This window comes from Accipiter gentilis, chromosome 2, assembly GCF_929443795.1.
Source record: "Accipiter gentilis chromosome 2, bAccGen1.1, whole genome shotgun sequence".
Taxonomy (NCBI): Eukaryota; Metazoa; Chordata; class Aves; order Accipitriformes; family Accipitridae; genus Astur; species Astur gentilis.
In genome coordinates this window covers 23,153,966-23,176,356 of record NC_064881.1, presented here as the reverse complement: position 1 = coordinate 23,176,356, position 22,391 = coordinate 23,153,966, and the positions used below count along the sequence as shown (strand labels likewise).

Below are 22,391 nucleotides of genomic sequence, written 5' to 3'. Positions count from 1 at the left end.
ACACAGCACAAAGAACTATAAATAGTACACAAGAAAGTTGCACTAGGCATTTGACAAAATCATATTTGTGGGGCAAAGACTCTTCTGGCAAGAGTGCAAATCAACCTTCCCCCCAAACCCCAAGACAGAAGTTTGTTGGAAAACATGAACTTATAAACCATTACTTTCCTCACAGGCACACAGTTGTTAAATAAACAAACTGCAGTGGAAACTGGCAGATTTCCTTTTATTTGTCTGGATGGTGCTCAGGTCCTCTCATTGGATTCCCAATGTCACTGTTGTGAAGGGCTTCAGAGGAAATAGATACATTTTTACTCTCAAGCCTGAGACTTTACATTTTAATAGTCCAAAAAGACTTTTTCCTTTGTCCCTATACTGCTCATTCTCAGGATTTTTCTGGGAAAGGAAGCTGTCTTAGTGTAAATTAGAATTTCATGCAGCTAGTGGTAAGCCGCATACTAAAACACTCACAACTTAGTTTTACTGGGGGAAAAAAAAGTACCAATTACAAATCCTCACAGCATTAGACATATACAGTAGTTTCATTTACTGCTCAGGCACTGTTACGGTTGGCAGCAGTGGTTTCATCTGAAACATAGGACAACAGTTCAAAAGGAAATCAATTACCAAATAGGAAGCTTATAACTCTATCCTAACTGTTAGACAATGGCAAATGATAAGCAAAGCTGGATCCCAACTGCCAAACTAGGTATTCCACTGGAGCTTTTAAAAAGCAGAGCTTTTAAAAAGCAGAGCTTGAGTGGATGAAGGAAGAGAAATCCCAGTATTTTAGCTCATCCACCTAGCTATTTTGGTATACAAAGAAAGAAGGGGAAGGGAAGGGAATAAATCTCCCTCTCCTTTAAGCAACAAAGTAGAGAGGAAAATATTTTTATATTGTTTTAATTACTGACTCCAATCGCTGTTGTTATGTCCAAAAGAGGCAAGAACTCCTTACACTAACTTGGAGCTATGGACTCCAGCAATGGCATCTCACAACAGCTCAAGGAATAGAACACAGATACCCTATAGACATGCCAACTACACATTCCTTTGAGGTGAGCAGTAAAGCTTCCTTCTGTAATATACAAGAAAGGATTAGTGAGGAGGAAGCAGTTCTGGGCAAGAGCAAAGATGACTTGACCTCAAGGCTAAAAGCCTCCAAATTAAAGCAGGCTTCAGGCTCTAGCAGAGGATAAAAAATAAAACAACTTCCATAATCTGTTTAAAATATTAGACCTTTTCTTTATAGGCTTTTCCCCTCTAATAGAGCTGTCCTGTCTCTACTTGACCAGTGGAAGATCAGTGATCAAAATATTTAATCACATTTCCCCCCCCTTATGGGAAGAATATCTGTAAGATAACAGACCAAGCCTTTTCTGCTCACAGATGTAATGTATATGCTGTGTACAGGCAATATTGCATAGCTTCCTTCAAAATAAGCATACATCAAAGACTGACCATAAGCAAGAGTTGTACCAAGCTGAACACATTTATAACATGGTCACTTTGACAGTTTTTCAGGATCTAAGAGAACACAAATTGAATTTCATTGGAAACATTTATGCTCACAGCTGGTATTGAAGTTAGGAACTCAAATCCCTGCACAGGTCTATATCTTGGCATAAGACTTGGCATAGAGCCAAATAGACTTAAAAGGTGTAGTCTACTGGGGATAATAGCTATTAAATTCTTCTACCTCCAGTTTGAAGAGAAAACCTGTTATAACATGAAAGAACACCAGCACAGATACCACAAGAGATAAGAAGCTGCTACGGACACTTCAGTCTCTGCACAGTACAGGACTAAGCAGATCATAATTAAACCTAATGCTTATTCTTAGAATAATTCGTTGACCTAGAAAACCTGCTTTCTAGATTAAGCACATATATAATGTGTTCAAAACAAAACAACAAAAAAAGGCATTTTTAATGTCTAATGGCTAATCCAAACAGGAAAACCATGAATTATATATAGACTGGGAACTGGAAGTGTAATACCTAGCCTCTACTAGTTTCCCCAGGTGGACATATAGCCTACAGTCAGATAAGCTTCTTACTGTAGCTGGGCCAAGTATAAGATATTATTACAGACCCCTGTGGATCATAACATCTTTTCCCATTCCTCCTCCCACCCAGGCTACTGCCCCCTGAAGCCTACTTGCAAAACTACAGGTACAGTCATCATCTAACTTGTTCCTGTCAACTTAATTACAGATGATTTTGATAGACTGAAAGCAACTACATATGCAGTTGTACTGGTAGACTGGGGGTGGGTACAAAGTGGGAAATACAGACAGCAGTGAAAAAGGTGGATTTGGGGTTTTTTTGGTTTGGTGGTTTTTTGGGGTTTTTTTTGTGGTTTTTTTTAAAGAAAGAGAGTAATTAGAAGCAATAATATTCTGTAACTCTAAACCAGGTCATAAGACTGCAGCTTTCCTCTGATCTAAGGGTAACTTTTTACAGTTTAGTTGATTCCTAAAAGAGGTGTAAGTTAATAATTCAAATGTCAATTAATCTCCAACATCTACCCATTCTTCTACCCCGCATGCAGAAGGTTTCTATCAGTAACCTGATCTTAGCAAACCCAAAATAATAAAAATAAAACAGAATACAAGCAAGTTGATTAACTGTCAGCACTAAAATTCTCATGATGTCAATCTGAGAAGAGATAAAGACAATCCAAAATACAATGAAGTGGTTGTGTAGGCTTTTACACAACTAACAAAAACTTTATGGAAGGATTTTGTGTTCTACTGTGTGTGTTCTCAGGAAAAAAGATAACTAGAAGTCAGACACACTGATTTTCAGTTTTGAAGGCAAAAGGTAGGGGAGTATCACCAGAAAAAAAATGCATCTGAGCAGAAGCATCCTTAGTTTGACAAGCTTTGCTCTTTTTCTGTAACCAGAAATATGCTGATTTTTGGGAAGAAAAAGAGATGTTACTGAGTAGGGGATGATCAAGGAAATTAATGAGAAGATCAACAACAGAAGCCATTGAGCAGGTAATTATAGAAAGGGATATGGATGCAGAGCGTGCTGAGGGAGAAAATGCAAAACTTCGCATTAGATACAGTTGTCTAATGAACTCAACTTCTGTTTTCTTTATACATATTAACACTAAAAACAGTGCCAAAAGAAGAGAAAAAGGAATACTATTGTTCCCCACCCGATTTTCTGACATTGACTGCTCATTCAGATCAACTAAAAAAGACAGAAAGTAGACAGGATAGGCAATTAGGCCGTAACTTTCAAGGATTGTAAAGAAAGCAGCAGTAACCTACTGATACAATCTGGATTGATATTAGAGAGGTAGATTTGTTGCTTATGTTAGGTAACATGACAGAAAAACCAGCACTATCAAGACTGACATACTGAGAAGGAGGGGGAAAGAAAATATATTGTACTCCATTTGTTCCCAGAGTATTACTCACATCTTTAACCTTGCTTCTGAGAAGGGTCAAAGCACATTACTTCAACTGCCTCTCGCAACAGAAGGCTCAGACAAACCCAAGACATTTTGCCAATGCAATCTTACTCATACTCGATGTACTGCTCCCAATTGCTCTTAATTTTTACTGTTTCTCATTCATGAGAAAAAAAAAAAAGGGTTTATTGCCTTGACTATGGTGGCAGATCTATTACCAACTAACCCTGCCAGACGACTATCAATTGACGCCAAATCTATCACCCACTTGCTTTTTCAACTTACTTATGGTATACTCCCTGAAAAACTCCTCCCTGAGAAGGGGTGACATTCACATTGGAAAGCTATTTTGCTGATCTCTCTTCACAAAGGTTAAATCAGTGCAACATAAGATAGTGAGAGCTTTTCTCATCCAGATCATTTATTTCTGGGGAGTTATTGTTCTCAGGGTCTATCACAGACTCAAAAACTTCGGTCTTAAGGGGCTGCTGAAGGTCACCTAGTTCAACCTCCTGCTCACAGCAGGGCTAACTTCAAAGCTAGACTGTATGTTGCTTTGGACCTTGCCAAGTTTTAAATATCTACAAGGATGGGAGATTCCATAAACCCTCCAAGCAATCTGTTCCGCTATATGATGGCAGGTAGATCCCTCAGCCTTCTCCATACTCAATAAATTCAGTTCCTCAGCCTCTCCTTGAACAACATGTTCTCCGTCCCCCTAACCACCTTACAGTGCCCCTCCACTGCACTCCCTCCAGCTTGCCGACATCTTTCTCTTCATCTCATCTAAACTAGGCACCACCAACTAGTGGTTCAGCTGGCTGTCCACAAGGATCTCTGGTTCTTTTCCATGGAGTTACTACTCAGCCGCTCAGTGCTAAGTTTGTACTGATGCACAGGGCTGTTGCTTCCCGATGCAAGACTTGAAATTTGTCTTTGCACAGCATCTTAGAGGTTCCTCTTGGCCAATTCCTACGGACTGTTGAGGTCCATCTGAACAATAGCCCAGCCTTGCCTTTCAGTATATCAACCACTCCCACCAATTTGATGTAATCTGCAAACTTGATGAGAGTGTCTTCTGTCCTACTATCCTGATCACTGATGAAGGTGTTAAACAGTATGAGACTCAGTAAGCTATTTTCAGGAAAATAGCTCTTCTTGCCTTCACTGTCAAGAAAATATCTTCATCCATAAACTTCTGGACTATGTTGTGAGCTCAAGGGCCAGATCATGAACACTGCAAACAGGTCAGTTTAAGGATGTACCTCAAGAGCTTTCTCAAGTAAAGTATTCAAGAGATAACGCAAAGACTTTCTAATATAAACATTTCACATCCCCTTTTCATGAAGTCTTACATTTAAAGTGTTAATCTAAGCATGACTTTCAAGGAGATATACACCTAAAAGGCTGCACTGAACTCCTAATGACTGACTGGCATTTAGGATTAAGATCCTTCAATACAGTAAAACACACCCACCATTCTAGATGCTCTGGTAACCAAATTAAACGTCATGGCATTACGTTCTGCTCCTATTTTCTTGCTAACTCTTTGAAAAAGTGACTACAGAACAAATCCAGTTTCTCCCTAATGAAGGGGTAAAAAAGCATCCAATTAAAAAAGAAAAAAGGAAGATTAAGTTTATTCCCATCTTAACCCTAATATAAGGGTTGTCCACACAGTAAAGCCATTAGTTTCTTTCTGCATCGGCATTAGAGAACTGCTATTGCTACTATTTTATCAGCTATGCATTGTAGCTTGTAAATGTATTTTCTTAGAAGAAGAATTAAATGTCAGCTTGAGGGACAAAAAATAGAAGAATCACCGTGCATTATTATCAAAGACCACCGATATCATTGTAGTTGAGATGAATACACCAAGAACTGATATGGGTCTTCATTTGTATTGATTCTTATGTAAAGACATAAGCACAGATACCATTGCTGCACAGACGCTCTTTTGGCCCAAACAACTTTTTATGCTGTAACAGTTGAAAGGAAATGCTAAGGAGATCTTCACTTCATGTTAGCTTCTCTAATCACAGGTAGTCTTAGAAGCAGTAGCGTAATTGAACAAAACCCTTGTGTTGAACTGGCATCTCAGTATCATTTATTCCAGACTTAATTTGCCAAAGCCTAACTTTGTCCCGGAGTACAAAGGGATTTTGTCTTTACACTGGGCTTTGAAGAAAATTAAGGTACAAGACAGAGGTGCAAATCTGTAAAAATACCAAAACATAAAGGAAAACAACCAACCCTTCCAACAACAAAAAGCAACCCAAAACCCCCAAAAACACCAAGATCCAAAACCAGATACTTCCTTGGGAACTCTGCGTAATAACATCTGGGAGTACATGACAAACTAAGCTTGCCAGATGGGTGTCATGCTCTCCCTACAAAGTAACACGCAACATTACACCCTAAAGAAAGGGGATCAACTCAAGTCACAAGCAAGCAAATGTGTAAAAGATTGGAACTTTTACACAGTTCATACTTCTCATGCACACAGCCTGACCATGAAAGACAACTGCTGCTTAAACAAAGGGGTGGGTTTTTTCCCCCGTCTTAAAGATTATATCCCCTCAACCCCTCCTGCCACCCCACCCTGAGAATACCAGAAGTGACTAAAGTTCTGCAATTGTGGCTACATTTTTACAGTAAAAATGGCCACTCTGATCTTGCTAACTCCCCTCTCCATTGTTTCCAGTATGGCAGGATGAAGCTTGTAACTAACCACACCAATGAAGTCTAGTGGTTAAAGTGAAATTGTCTGCTAAAGCTGTACTCCCACAAACACATATGTACTGCAAGTACTACAGTGTGCCTTAGGGTAAACGCATAGTATAAGCTTGCTATGCTACGATATTCTACGTTTTGTATAAACTTTCTATACTATGAACACATTTCTGGTTGGATATATTTACTGATACCTGTCAAACTGGTACAAGTAAGAAATACTGCCTGCCTCTCTCCTCCACTCCAAAAAATGACTCCAAGTTCTGTACACAAGAATTCCAGAACATACACAGAGAATAACTGGTTGGGCAGCAAGCAAAACAACTCGGCAAGGAAAGAGAACCTGAAAAGGAGAAGCTGAAGGAATCATCTTTTAGTCAAATTACATGCCACTTAAAACCTATTCTACGAGGATGATCTATCCCTTCCATGTAAATTTAAAGAAAAAAACAAAAACCCAAACCCAACAACAACAAAAAACAAAAACAAAAAAACCCAATCAAACCCACAAGACCCCCCAAAATCACACAACACACTAAGACTGCTAAGCCCAGAGTAACGGAACAGCAATTTATCAACTCATACTTCTATAAACTCTTACATGACAAAGTCACTCTAGCATAAGAGTGCTTTCACAGGGAATTATGGTGGTGTAACTGAATTAAATAGGCCTACCAACACAGAAAACCTACAGCTTAAATAAGAAACCTAAGATCATTTTTCTGTACCATATAAGTCAGTGAAGGCATAAAGGATATTTTAAGAACTCCTTTAGCAGTCTTTTAGCTTCATAAATATCATACAGGAATGGACAGGCATGTGAAGACAAGCATGTAGGAGATAAGAGGGCTGTGGATAAAATCAAAACTTTTCTTTTTCCAGATAGTAATTACCCTGGAAAATGCTTTTTAAAGGAAGTTGTACTGTAATCTTCTTGATAGTATAAAAAAACTCCACACTACTCTGAAAATTAGCTACAATCCAAAAGGATCTGAAACAACTGGAGTAAAACCACTTTCACTACTCAGCGTGTAATAAAACTGATTAGATTTGACTTTACTGAGCTACATCTTCGAGATGCAGGAAGGAAGCTAGCTGAAGAAATAGCACAGCTAACTTCTGTGGCTGGAGTTACACCCCCAAATGAATCAAGAAGAAATACACCCCCTAGTTTTCTTTATTTATGGAGCTGCTGCCATTATCATCACTATTTCATAAATGAGGTAGCAGAAAAATCAGATCAGCAGTCCAGATTGATAATTTTTTTAAAGTGAATGTATTGCCTGCACTTCACTTGAACTGAGGCAAAAAAAAAATAATCTTTTCAGGCAGAAAAGATCTGTAGACACCACATAACATTCTTCCCCAGTCCATCCACCTTGCTTGCTTTTTTTTTTTTTTGGTGACACCACCCCCCCCAAACCAACACAACCGTAATACACAGAACATTGCTTAAAGTTGCAAGGCCAGTGGTTAACCATACTATGAGAATGTGAGGATCTACTTGTCTTTGGGATCATCCCTGGGAGAGGTAAATTTAATGAATGGTGAAGAGGTTGACCCCCGGGTGTTGTACTCTTTAGATGATTCCTAAAAACCTACAGGGCCTTCAATAGCAGATTACATAGGGAACAGGGCAAATAAAGAGGTTACAGGTCCATTAAGCACTTTAAATCTTTCAATCAGTGTATCAGCTGGAGATCTGACTGAGAGTCATAGTACCACAGAAGAGTAGGAAAAAAGCCCCCCCCCCCCTTTTTTTTTTTTTTTTTTAAACTCAGTCAAGTGGGTTTATCCCTACAAGAAATATATACATGTCCAGCTAAGTCCATCAATCCGGATTTCTTCAAATACAAAAGTTACCTGTCTTTATTGTAAAGTCCTGACCGAGTTGTGTTATGCTGCTCCCTCACGTCATGACAAAAACTGTGACCAGCACTACATTTTTTGTAAGCAGGTTTAGCTGCTGCTTGTATCCTCCTGAAAAGTAGCTGTTTCTACAGCAAGCTGAATTAAATTCCTTAAGAACCCCTACAAAATCATTCAGGAACCCTCTTGTTCAACAGAAAGGCTGTTTTCATCCTGCCCTTGTTATCCTTTCCCTTGTCCCCACCCCAATATATAACACAGCATTATCTAGCCTAAAAGTCATAGTAACAATCTGGTGGTAGATTCACAAAGCTATTGGGATATTACATACAAGTTTCCTTAAGAATCAACATGGTCAGCTCTGGAAAGCATAAGCAATACTTAACAGCTGAGATCTGAAGCCTGAGGATAGGACACTTGTACTCCAAAAAACAAGCCCAAATGAAAAGCAAAATCAAGAAGTGATAAAAACTTACAAAAAACTATGAACAGACATTAAAAATATGATGCATTAGAATCACTGAGCTTTTATGAACTGGAAACTGAATAAGAGATGCTGACTGACTGCATTGTTATTTTCACCATGGTAAATAGTTAATTGGAGGATGCACCACAGCTGTAAACAGTAAAGAGATTTTTTAGCAGATTACCAACTAGAAGAGAAAATAGTGAGATAAGCAGTAACATTCAGTGTGAAGAAACACAACTATTTTAATTGAGCTAAAACTGGAGGAGGCTTGAAAGCTTCAGTAACAGTAGGTAAATGAAGTAAGACAGTACATGCAGTTTAAAATCTGTCTCAACTTCATGAAGTTTTTTGAAGCTCAAAGTGCTACTTTTACAGGGAAGGTGTTAAATATAAACTCACTGGCAATGGAGGGTGAGAGGAAGGAGAAGCTGACATATCCCTATGGATACCTGTAGGAAAACTTACGTTTGGCAAGGACAGTTTAACAAGTTTGCTTTACTGGGGCAAGAGGGGTAGCAGGTAGTTCAGAAAGCTTTTATTGTTGATTATCTAATACTTACCTAGCAGTACCCATTTACTACAGAATTCAAGGTAGTGGCTTTTGGGGTAAACTTTTGTAGTGAAAGGAGCATTCTTAAAACAGGCTTCCTTTCTACCATATCTATGGTATTTCTTTCCCCTCACAAAAACACTAGACAACCTGAAATCATGATCAAGGACACAGCAACTCCCTTTGCATGTAACTGGACATCTCATAACCACAGCTGGTGCTGGTTATTGCCATCACCACCCGACAAAGCATAATAGAAGTTCATTCTTTCCCTTTTAGCAACCAAAGGGACAGCACACTCCTTAGCTTTCATCAGAAGAATTTACTATTCCTCCTTTTTCTTCTCCTCACAGCATTCTTATATCTACTGCAGAAGACATTTTCTTAGCATTTTGAACTCCCAGTGCCTATTGTTTTGGTAGTTTTTCATCTCCACAAGAAATTTAATCCACAACTGAAAAGTTACCGTATAACCTGCAGGTTACTCTACAACTCATTCTTGTCATTCTTCCAATTCTCCACTCCTCCCTCTTCCACCTTTTCTTGGACATAAAGGGAGCAATTGAAAGAAGAATGTTTAAGAGTGGAATCTACCTGAAGAGCAAAGAAAAAGCCAGCCAGCAGTAGAGGAGAAAGAACACCAAATGCTGAAGCACAGACTATACCAAGCCTTACTTCCAACATCTCTTCTTGTTTCAAACAACATGCATGCACATAAAAACTCTGTAAAAGTAAAGGCCTCATTATAAGAATAGTAGATATGGATTCCAAAATGGTTCTAACACTGTCAGAAAATGTAATTATTTAATTCAGACCACTTATGTTGTGCTCTGAAAATACCAAGGAGATCACTAGTTGACACTATTTTACAGTTCAATAAAATAAACTCCCTCCTGCACTCACAGAACTTTGAATGGTTTTGGACAGACACCACAGCACAAATTCAGTGTGCCCCTAGCCTCTAATACAGCTCTTTTCATCAAGATGTTGCATGGTTGTATTTTGTAATTTAATTCTTTAGTACAATAAGTTACAGGAAACCTTGGCGCTTCTGCCCCAAAAAACTGAGTAAGGTCTAAACTTGCTTAATCATTACTGCACTGCCCATATCCATTACTTTTTCAAGAAAGCTCCACACCACATATTCAAGTTCTGCAGAATGCAAGTAAGTATTTATTTCTGTGGCTGAGGACATCATTGATTAGACATATTACCTGTGGTATTTCCAACAGTAAAAGAGATTGTATATCTACCCCCTATAAATCAGAAATAGAAATCAAGTGCTAAATTGTGTCAGAAATTTGATGTTTGTGCAATTAATAGACAGGTCCTCAGCTCCTGCTCCAGACCCTCTGCTGCCCTTTTTGATGCCGCTGCAACCAAGTATGTATTATTAGCAAGCAGCGTAGCCCAGCACAGGCAGATTTGTTGCGTGGGTGCTGAGGACTCAACATCCCCACCATACACATCTAAAGGTGCTTTACTGAAGGCTAGATCTAACCTGGTGCTGTGGACCCAAGGCCTGTTAGCAGTTGGCATGCAAGAGGCATGTTTCTGAAACACAGCTTCTATTTTCATTTCAGCCAGAAGAAACCCTGTGCAGTCTAAGAAAGCTTAGACAATAAGAGAAGATCAGGAAATTAACTTTACAAGTGCACACTCCCAAGCTGAACTGCAAAGCTAAAGCAGACCTACCCACTGAATTCAGAGATGAAGACCAGAGATAAGCAAGCCCCCTGAAGCATTTACAGAATGAACATTGGCTCCTCAGCATGGCCACTTCTCCAGAGCTGCTCCTGTTGTGCCACACTGCTTGCTAAGTATATGGACCTATCTTTTAGTGGCTGCTCCTGCTCACGTGCCAGATGTACACATCCACAGCTCCAGTCTGCATCACTCTACACTGTCGCATGTCATCATGATGCTCATGCATATATACTGGTACAGTACAGTACAGTGCAGAGTCACCACAAGCCCTCTGCTGGACCGCTATTCATTCACCTGTTGCCTTCTCGCACCTCAGCAGCTGCCAGCCACACAGAGAGGCATCTACAGCACTGCAGGTAGAGGCATTTCAGGGCCCCAAGAGAAATGGCCTGTCCCTGCCACTACTGAAAGGATTTCTTTCAGCCTTGTTTTTAAACAAGTCTGGGTGTACAGGAAGAAACTAAGGCTATCCTTCCGTCCACCAAAATAAATATAGGTTCCTAGACTCTCCTAGAACTCAGGCTGCTTTCAAATCTCTGTTTTGTCACTGGAATACAAAAATATCTGGAAATATTCTATACCCACAGGTGTGGGTGCTGATTTTATTTATTTATTTTTTTTTTTAATTTCCATCTTAATTCTATTCCTTGAACCTGGTAAGCAGAGGATAGCCACAGTCCCTTGACACTTGAAGGCAGCATTCATTTTAAAATGCTTTAGAAACAGACACATCTAAAACACTTTGTTCCACCTATGCCTCAAATTCACCTTTAATTTCACTCCTAAATTGGGGTAAGTTTTCAAAACTGCTAATTCATCTAAAAGTGATATAGGTAAGTGACAGTCCTGCAAATATATACTTCAACTATTGATACAGTATAATAATTATTAAAAAAATAAAACTCTGAACTTAGTTACATTGCCCCAAATCCCAATTACACTGTGAACAGTCTGCCTGGAATTCTTTGTGTGACCATATTTGTTTAGCAAACAGATATTCAATCTTATTCTAGCATTTACATTAACCATAGATCCTTAAGGAAAAAAATCGTATGAATTCAGTCACTCTCATGATTTGTTTAAAGAATATTTCAACAAAAAGATATTCCTCCTACTGTATGTCATTGTGGCATCTCTTTCCAATCTGTTTCACAAGCCTGGTTTAAGAGTTTCTATTATACTAGCCAGGATTACTCCGTTTTGTATCTTCCCTGATACCCCTACAACAAACAGCAGCGGAAAGTTGACTTCTGTTTCTGGGTGACACTCAAGTGAGGGAGATTACCAGAAAAATCTTTTGCTAGTGTAGGAAAGGAAATTATAAAGGCCCTTTATCTCTGTGCTACCAGCTAACATCATTAGCCACCAGTTATCATTCCTTGATTTTGTGCTTAATAGTGGCTACAGTTTAAATGTAAATGTAAGAATTTTAGCTTCTACCAGCTGGTAAGGATCCCCAACTCAAGCGTCAAATGCAAACAGCATGTTACATTCTGCACGGCACAGCACTCTCATTCCTTTCTCTAGCCAAAGATACACTGCTGTGCCCCAGGTGGAGAATCAGATTCCCGATTTAGTAAACTGACTGGTGTGCTGACTTTACTAAAAGATCCTATCCAACATACCTTTATAAAAGTTGCATTGTCATGTACTTTATTCAATAATTTAGTTTTGAAATGACATGATTGACATTAAGCAATATTTACCTGCTTCTTCTTTAATAAATGACAAATCTTCTTCTGGATATGGGACTGATGGTTGCAACACTGAGCAATCTTCTGAGTTCTCTTCAGTATTAGGTGGTATATTATAAATAAATCTCTTTGCAGTTTGGTTTTTCCTTCTTGCTTTTCCAGGTTCTTGAACTGATTGTCCCTGTGCACCCATGTCATTCCATACGAAAACTTTTCCCTCACCTTGAGATTCATTTTCAGCCATTTCAGGTGAGCTGTCCTGGACCCAACTGCAGTCATTCATTTGGTAGCTTTCCATTTGGCCCTCATCAATAGAGTAACCATCGTTCTCAGTTTTTATGCTACTTGCTAAGTTGGTAAGGTTTCGTGTTGCCCAGAAGCTGGCAACTTTCTGATCCCTTGGAGACAAACCATCCCTACTAACAGATCTTCTGTTGTAATCCACAACAACGGTCTCTGGAGCTTCCGATTTTATACTTATGTTTAAGGCATCTTTAATGAAGTTGCGGCAGGACTGGACAACCTCCGTCATCTGAAGGTAGCTGGCCACCGACATCACTTCAATGGCATTTTGGCTCGTAAGCACGAGGTTACCAGAATATAAGAAGTCCAAGATGACAGAAAAACCTTGAACAGCAACAACGTCTAAATAGGTAACAGTGGTTTGGTTACGGCTTTCTTTGTTTGTAAAGCAATAGAGAGTCTTAAAGAAGCGGCTGCCTGCAACCAGGATGTTCTTGTGAGCTCTGAAGACCCTCCCGCTCACCACAATGTTAACGTCACAAAGAATGCCTTTCTTCCTCTGCTCATTGAGCTCTTGCAGGAGCTGATAGCAGTAAGAGTTCTCATTTGGCCTGCTGTTAAAATCACAGTATCCTTCATTATTCAGTTCTGATGGTAACTCTGACTCCTGCAATTAAAAAAACCACAACTATAATTAGCTCTTAATGAATGCTCTCCTTAGGCCTCCAACACTACAATAAGGATATGAAAACAAACTTAAGAAGATAATGTTATTAAAAAGATTATTTTTTTATGTTCTTGGTCATAAAGGCAGACAGCAATATATAATTAAAAAATATTCTGAAAACTAAGAATCACAATCTCATTCTGCACCCTCCATCCCCAAATTTGAAACAAAAACAGAACTCACAGAATTGCCTTGAGGGCAAAGGAAGTGAAATTTTGGCCAAATGTAAGGAAAGATTTAGTTGACCATGAAGGTTTTTCTTAACCCACGTACACTAGAGATTCAGGAGTCTCTTTCCAAAGATTTAAGTAGATGGTTCCCAATACCCCCCCCTTCTTCCCTAGAAATCTCCACTTAAAACAGATGAGTGGAACCCTGATAACTGATTCAGCATTTTCTCATGCTGAGAGATGAATGCATAAAAGATTAGGTCTGTATCTTCCCATCCATCTTGTACGCTTTAAAGAAAACATAATACTGAAGTAGTTATAATAGCAGATATATTTCTCACACAGTTCTACAAGTTTGGCATTTATTCTTTGTTTTCTAATTTTGGCAGGCTTAGGATTAAATAGGTGTACCGCATGACCAGTGGACAGAATATTGCAGGTGACCAAACAAAACTTAAGTTTCCATTACATTATTTAACTAAGACTTTCTTGAATCAAGCTTCACTGAAACTTTCCAGTAGCAACACCTCTAACTGGTCCGTACTTATTATGCAGACAATACATACTTATTTGTCTCTCTACAACCTAAGATGTGACCTCAAACGCAACTTGAAAATTTTGCTAGAAGTAGTATCAGACAATCCAACACCAAGAAATTAGTTGTTATTAAAGATTAGTTCAGACAGTGAGTAGCTGATAAGTAACAAGAGATCTGAACTGGATTTTAGAGCATTTAGAAAACTTCTAACTGATGTTTAGACAATGATGATTCAGAGCTGCTACAAAGTAGCTACAAAACTAGAAATGAGAAAGCAGAAAACAACACAGACTGGCATATTTGAGACCATACTTATATTGATTGACAGGTGCTACCATCAGGAGGAGTGATGATGACAGAGTGTTTTATACCCGATCTCTAACAATCTCTCTTTTTCCCTAGCAAATAAGGACAGTTCAAAAGAGGCTGGCTCCAATATGGTTTAAGATGAGAGAAGATCAGATTTTGCAAATTATGGCATTATTTTCTCCTCTCATTTTCTAAAACAACTCAAATATTTAGGGGCTAGAGGTATCATTAAAGCTTGACTGCCTCAACATTACAGGTCAAAATCAGCATTAACAAAGTAATGGTAATGCTGTCATGAGCCCATAATCTATACCAGGGCTAAAATACATGTTGCAGAAGAGAACTACCCTTAATTTGGGACTATGGTAGAAGCCAACTATATAAAAAAAAAGTCACTTTCCACCACACAGGAATTAGTGCATTAATCAGTACTCGCCTCAAGTTATAATCCCAGTGTGGATCACTGGGATGACAACCGAGACTGTAAATACATCCTCTAAAATGGTATTTACATCTATAAGCAGCAAATAATTGCCCAGCATGACCATAGAAACTTTACTATTTCAGCATTTCCTGCAGAGAAATTTCAGTTTGCTGTCACATTCAAGTTGCTTCTAAATCTCTACACTTCTCTGAAAAACACTTCAGTGAAAAGAAGAGGTAGAAATAAATGCAATTAGGCTTTTATGTGAAAACGAGCAACAGATCTTTTTCCAACCTTGGCTTAATTTTTTCGGCATATTCTCTGACATACCCAAATACTCCCTCAGATCAGAGCTCTGAAAGCATGTCCCAAACGTGTGACAGCTAAGCCTATCATTCTCTAAGTTCTCAGCAGATTTTGGATCTGGACTAGGTTCCTGTCACTCCAGCAACAGAGCACTGTGTAGTTTCAAAACACCAATTACACTGACTTTGGATCAGATTAAGACAAAAATTATCATACCCTAAAGTGTTGTCACTCTAGTCAAAGTCAATCATTAGTGACTTGCACCTCACAGAGTAAATATTAGGTAGATGCTACGATGGCTGACAATTTAATTCTTTTAAGAACACATTAAATGCAACACAAAATTTAAAAATAATCTGTAGCGGCTCTTTTCTTTTTACAGATCTCTGATTAAAGAATGAAGATAAGAGTACATTTTAACTGAGCATGTGTATGTAATCCAAGCAAGCCGATAAAAAAAGAAATTGAGATTTACAATGTATTTTTTTGTTTTCCCAAGAAAAGAACAAGCCTGCATGGTAAAAAAGGAGCTGCAGATCACAAATGTGCTACAGAGACACAAGACTGAAGTCTTCATTATGAGAGGACCAGAAGGCTGAGTGAAAATAAGAGATATTATGCAACTAATGTCCAAGCTATAGGGGCATGTGTTGGGGGAAACAGATCAGTGTTACAGCTTTACAGAAATGGGTGCATAAAGATTTTTAAAACTAACTGTAATATTGGAAACAATTGATTAACTGCTGGTACGGAAGTAGCTAACCCTAATGCCACACCTTAAATGAAATGAAAGTCCCAACATCTGAACAGTTATCAATCCTATGTACACCAAGTGTGACAAGTAGAGTTAACATTCACTATGAGAAAAATAAATAAATAAATAAACAACAAAAAACCCAACAACAAAAAAACCCAAACCACCACACACCAAACACAAACAAAAAAAACACACCTTGGAGGAATATCCCTTGGAGAGTTTTAAACATCTTCACTTTGTACAGAAAAAGTACAATACAGTTCAATAGGAGGTAAGATGCAGAAAACAATTACAGAAAATTTAAAAAAAGTGTACTTTCAAGCTTGTCATGTTGTGCTCATGGCACATCACCATAAGGGTACTGTTTTTCTAATGAGAACCCCAAACTAATGATATTTGCTTAGACGTCAACTATATTTTCAGAATACAGCCCAAATATTCCCATCACCTAAGTTATCTCAACACAAAACCACCTTATCATTTAAGAAAAACTGCTAAGAAATCTAGAATAAAAATCAGGACTATTCCAGTTTTATTTGTGGAATCTACAGTATTGTAAGTCTGAAAAGCTTCTCTCTGTAGGCGAGATTAAGAAGCGGTCTAACAGAACAGAGACTGCTCAAGGAAACTAATATTGTGCTCAGTTTCAGTTAGCTTGACTCATCTGAATACACCCAAAGATGAATGACTATTTCAGATATATATAATTCACTAATTAAACTTGCTTAAAAGCTATAGGAGCAAAAACAGATGATCAAAACCTGCTACTAGAAACTTTCTTTTCTTTCTCCTCCTGTGCCATCAGCATACTCTGTCTCCTGGGAGCAAGAATGGGGGAGGGGGAGGTGAGAGGAGAAGGGGGAAGGGAAGGGAAGGGAGGGGGGAAAAAAAAAAAAGAAAAAAGAAATAAACAAAACCAAAACCAATCTAACCATAGATTCCACCTCAGCTGTATGTATATGAAAAGTAGTTATGCCACAGTTTTGTAATCCCTTCCCCACTACCACACTTTACAGCAGTTCCCTATGCTCCGAAATTAATTCTTATCCTGAAAAATGGATCCTCTAACAAAAGTGAGCTACCAGGAACTTCTTAAGCACCTGCAGCTACGGAGGAAAATTATCTCAAATTATAATCCTATAATATAGTCCTCACTCAGCAATTTAAAACTGTTCCATTAAGTGCCTAACATCCAACTGAGTAGTTCAAGGTCTGGTAAAAACGCTACATAAAAATACAGTAAATGATAGTCCTTACTCTGAAGGCCTGACTCCCTCCTAAACATTTTTGCTCTGCTAAGAGTAATTCAAGAAGTTAACTTAGAACACTATATAATGTAACTCTTAGATCTGAAGCACGACTTCTATTCATCACTGCTCACATAAAGCAAACAATTAGAGTTCACATGGAAAAAATAACACATCAAAGGCCTTCCTCCTTTTGGAGAGCTTCTGCTTTAAACCAACATGCCTGTTAGGCTAGAGAAAGCTTTTCTGGCAGTATTTCCAAAGCTCAGCTTCAAATTATGTCCACAGAGAAAATGTTTTAAGAAGCTGCTTTGAGGGAAGGAACCTCAGCAGCCAATAAATCTGCATCTTATGGATCTAAATTAATCACTGAATTAAAGTCTTTTGCAGTGATTTCCCAGGAAGTGCCTATTTCTTAAGATTTTTGCAACACAACAGTCCATTTATTAAAAAAACAAAGGTAGTTTCAAGCTGGTTATATCTTTCCTTAAGCTTTAATATGGACATGTTATTTTAAAAACTAGAAAAGAGAGTCAAGATTTTTGTCTTAGAAAGAAGCACCGACTGACAGCTCAATACCCTTGAATCACAGCAGCTGCAATCACTTGTGATTATTTTGGCATTCCAAATTAAATGTATCCCAAAAATAAACTGAAATCATCACTCATTTCTTCATGAGTGTAATATCCAACAGACCTATAGAAATTTCCACTGCTTTACTGTCTTAACACCTACAATTTCCTTTTCGCACTTGAACAGTGGCACTATGCCATATGTTTATTAGCAGCTGCTAAACATGCCCTGCAGTTGAAGCTTGTCAAGTCAAGAATACATGTGTGTTGTCTCTAAGACAAAGGCTGAAAGATCTCTCCCAAGTTTCATTAAATCTAAACAGCTTTGCTGCCTCATTATGTATGTTGGAAGTACGGTCAGGATACAAATTACCTACTTTTGTTCCAAGTATCTGGTATCATGGCATTAAGGAAAAAATGGGGCAATTGTTTTGGTATTAATTTAACCATATGTATCAAGAGAAATTCAAGTGCTATTAAAAGAGTGTGAAAGGATATGGAAATTAAACATAAAAGTGGAAAGAAAACAGAGATTCTTAATCAGATTTTTGATAAAGCAAGTGTAACCTGAAAGCGCACCACAAAGAAAACTACATTGACTCTTGAAAACCTGCAATTCCTTCCCTTGTGAGAAGTTTTTAACTGAAATGTAATTGCACAGGAATGCATCCAGCACTTTTCCACTTGAAAACACCCACCTCTCTACAGCTACCTTACAGAAGCTTACTTTGTCCAAACCTTATCTTTAATACAGTACAAAAGAACCACTGACGCATCTCATACTGCTTCATTTATTATTACAGTTACTACAAATACTTTTTCTTAAACTGTCAGTGGTATAAAAGCAGAGGCTCATTTTTATAAAGATTCCCATGATGATGAGAGGTTAATCTTCAAATAAATACTTACATTAACTTTTAGGCTACTGTGACATGCAAGCCAATATTCCGTCCCCCCTTCCACCCTCCCAGTATTTAATAGTCTTACAACAGACTGGGGATAGGAAGACAGAAAGAAAAAAATAGTAAGTTTAGTAAGAACAACTGCTTGGAATATGTTTTATTTACACATAGCTTAACGGGAGGGAGAGAAACTTCCAAGTGTGGCATGAATTAGCAACATCTAGTGACACAGGAGGCTACGCAGTGACAGGACGTACCTTTACAGGGTAACACTCACAACTCAAAGTTAGAAACCAAGCAACAAGACAGTAAAGAATATACTGCAATAACATTAAACAAAAAGAACATTTTCAAAGATATAAAGAAATTAAGAATGAAAGTTTCAAAATTAGAAACAAGTTATTTAAAGTACGTTTGGTTAAAATACTGCAGAGTGAATAGCAAACCCCAGATTGAGGGAAACTGATAAGATGACCTACTGCCACGAAACATCTGTAACAACAGCTGCCTTAAAAACACGCTTACTGAAAAGGTATTATTATTCATCTTGAAGGTGGACGTTGCATTTGCAAATCCAAAAATAATATTTTGGATATTTATGCACCCTAAGTTTTTCCTTGCAGTCCTGCAGTAGTTTCACATAAAACTTGCATAACTTTTCCAACTAGCTCTAAGAAAACCTATGTTCACCTAATATTTTATCTGTCATCCTGATATCCTACCCAAACATTTGAATAGCAGCTCTTGTCCAAGGTACCCCGAGCTCCTTAAAGCGCTCAAGCAATAAGCTCAATTTAACTACTGTGCTACAATTCAGACTCCAGATACACCTGTACAAGCAAGGTGGGTGTTTTAATTATAACTGAGCTCTACATAGTGAAAAACAGAGCAACTGGGGATTAATTCTGGCTAACAGCTCAAGTTCAGCCTAACAGTGCAAGTACTAGCCTAACCTGAAGCACGTTAGCTTGTACTCACTGGCAAGTTTAACGCCAGCTAGGCGATCTGAGTGAACTTTTGCAGCGCAGACATCCTTAGGAGGAAAGGCTGCAGAAGGCTGGTGATTCAACACGAGTATTCTTTAGAGGCTTTTCATCCACGTATGTTCTAGAGTTAGCCCTGCCTTATTTGTAAGAACAGCCAAGAAACGCAGTAATTTTAAGTTCAGCGCGGAACATGAAGAGCCTCACTGGTCCTAAAGCGTTAGAGGAGAGCTGGCATATTAACACGCCTTTCAGGAAACCACATGTTTATCTCAAACACACACCAAGCAATTGCAGACTTCTTGCTCAGTAACTCAATCTAAAGCAACACAATCGGGAGAAAAAAAAGATTTAAACACGAAGGTCTCGACTACACGCAGTTATCCGATTAGCGCATGGGGACCATACCGTTAAGAACAGCAGAGTAATTCTAATTTCACGGCGGCAAGTACCAGTTTCACACGCAGTCGTTAGCCGGACACTACCCTCCCTTCTCCGGTACCGCAGGAGGAAGTTGCAACGAGTGTTTTTAAATCAGTGCCGCAACACTGGTATTCGTACGCAACTTCTTCCCACGTCGCCGGTTTATCTTCACGAGATGAAGAGATAACCCGACGAAAACGGCGCTCGCTACCTCCGAGCAGGTAGCGCTGACCAGGCACGACCACGGGCAACGGCAGTTCGTGCAAGCGCTCCCGGGCTGCGCAACGGCGGGGCTGACAGCGCTCTGCCTGCCCGGACCCAGCGGGAGCGCCAGCCCCGATCGGAAAGCGGACTCGGCTCCCGCTCCGGGGACGGCGTGCGAGAGCTGCACGCCGCGCCACAACAAACACAGGAAGCCATTTAAACAACTTGTCACACGTGGGCATAAAAAAAAAAGACAACAAGAAAAAACAAGCCCCCGCCCGTGCGGAAGGGGAGGCCGGCCGCTGCCCCGCGCAGCTCCGCCGGACCCTGCCGGGGACGCCCCCCCCGCCGCCCCCCCCCCTACCTGCTCGGCGCTGACGGGCTCGTTGAGGCGATGCTCGGCGGAGAGGTGGTGCCGCAGGAGCAGGGCCCGCTTGTAGTTGCGGGTGCCCTTGCAGAGCTCGTCGTGCCCCCCGGGCAGGGCCCCGCCGGCCATGATCAGCTCGGGAGGGGCGGCGGCGGCCGCCGCGGCGGTGCACCAGGCGCAGGACATGAGGCCGGTCTCCTGGCAGTAGTAGAGCCATGGGAACTCCTTGAGCCAGGAGCCCTGGAAGGAGATGTGCAGCTTCTGCAGCAGCGACTTGGGCCTGGCTAGCGGGAAATGCTTGATGCTCTCCCCCTCCCCCGCGCCCACGCTGCTGCCCTCCGCCTCGTCCCCTCCGTCGCCCCCAGACCGCCTGCTGCTGCTGCAGCTGCCGCCCTCGGCGCCGCTGCCGTCGCCCAGGCTGCCCCCTTCGCCGTCCTCCTCGTCGTCGCTGCTGTCACTCAGGGAGCCCCCGTCCTGGACCAGCTCCTTCCCCTCCAGCAGGCCCTCCGGCTCCAGGCCCTCCGCGCCCTCCAGCTCCATCTCCTCGTCCGCCCCCCGCCCGTTGAAGTGCTTCCGCGGCCAGGCCGGGGCCTCGCAGCCATTGTTCGCGGCGGAGGGGGCGGCGAGGAGCCCCCCGCCGCCCCGGAAGGCCAGCGTCCGGCGGTTTCTCTCGGCGAACGTGGGGCCGGCGGCGGGGGGCGAGACCGCCTCCTGAGGCAGCAGCAGCTCCTTCTCCTCGGCGCCGGCCTCCAGCTCCTCGGCCTCCAGCCCCTCCAGCTCCACTTCCTCGTCCGCCCCGCGCCCGTTCAGCGGCTCGGGGTCCTGCCGCTCCCAGGCCTCGGCCGCGCCGCCGGCCCCGCCGCCGGCCGTCGCCGCCGCCGCCGCTGCCGCCGCCGTGGCGGTGACCAGGCCGCCGCCCCGGAACGCCAGCGTCCGCCGGTTCATCTCCGCGAACATGGCGCGCGCGCGCGCGCCCCCCGCCCGCCGCCGCCGCCTCCTCCTCCTCGCGACCCTGGCCCGCCGCTCCCCGCCCGGCCGAGGGCTCTGCCCGCGGGAAGGAGGCGCCGGCCGCCGCGCGGGAAGGGCGGGGGTGGCGGCCGAGAGAAACGAAGTCCGGCCGCTCCCCCCCCCCCCCGGCTCCGGCCTAGATCGCCGCCGCAGGCTCCCCACAATGGATCCCGCTCGGCGGCGCTTCCGTCCCAACAGGCCCCGGATCAGGTCGAATGGCAAATGAACAACGGACTGCTCCCACAATGCACCGGGAGAGCCACCGCAGGGGAGGGGGAGCGCGAGCGGGGGGCGGGCAGGCGGGGGGCCGGCGGGGCGGGCGCGACAGCTGGGGCGCGTCACGCGCCCCTGCGCCTCCCGCCCGCCCCGCCGCGCCGCGCCGCGCGCCCCGCCCCGCCCCGCCCGCCGCAGGGCGGGGGGGGGGGGGGGCGCGCGCGACCCCCTCCCTCCCTCCCTCCCTTCCTCCCTTCCTCCCTTCCTTCCTCCCTTCCTCGCTCTCTCTCCCCGAGGGGCCGCAGCCCCCTCCCTTCCGCCCCCCCTGCCCACGCGCGGGGGTGTGTGTGGGGGGGGTGGGCCCGCGGGTGCCGAGGGGGGAGCGGAGGTAGCGGCGCGGCCGAGCCTCCCGCCGGCGGGAGGTCTGCGCTGCCCGGCGATCGGCGGGGCCGGGCGCGTCGGTACCGTTAGGCGCGGCGCGGCGCAGGCGCGGGCTGCCGGGCGGCGCGTGCGGCGTGTGCGCTGCCCGCACGTGCCGGCTTGGGCGGGT

General features: G+C 42.1%; 1 protein-coding gene across 2 annotated transcripts in view; it reads right to left on the bottom strand.

Moving 5' to 3' along the window:
• ZBTB10 (zinc finger and BTB domain containing 10) overlaps positions 1-21,875 on the bottom strand; it is a 31,044-nt gene extending 9,169 nt beyond the window's left edge. Inside the window, exons 1-2 of one of the 2 annotated variants that reach the window (XR_007508831.1) lie at positions 20,618-21,875; positions 12,461-13,358 (exon numbers count right to left, since the gene is read on the bottom strand). Coding sequence is in view for 1 of the 2 variants with exons in the window: in XM_049823095.1 (XP_049679052.1) it covers positions 12,461-13,358; positions 20,618-21,577 (1,858 nt within the window). In the remaining variant the exon portion in view is untranslated. The remainder of the gene's footprint in view (positions 1-12,460; positions 13,359-20,617) is intronic. The other variant, XM_049823095.1, reaches the window with a different exon arrangement.
• Between the last annotated feature and the right edge of the window lie 516 nt (positions 21,876-22,391).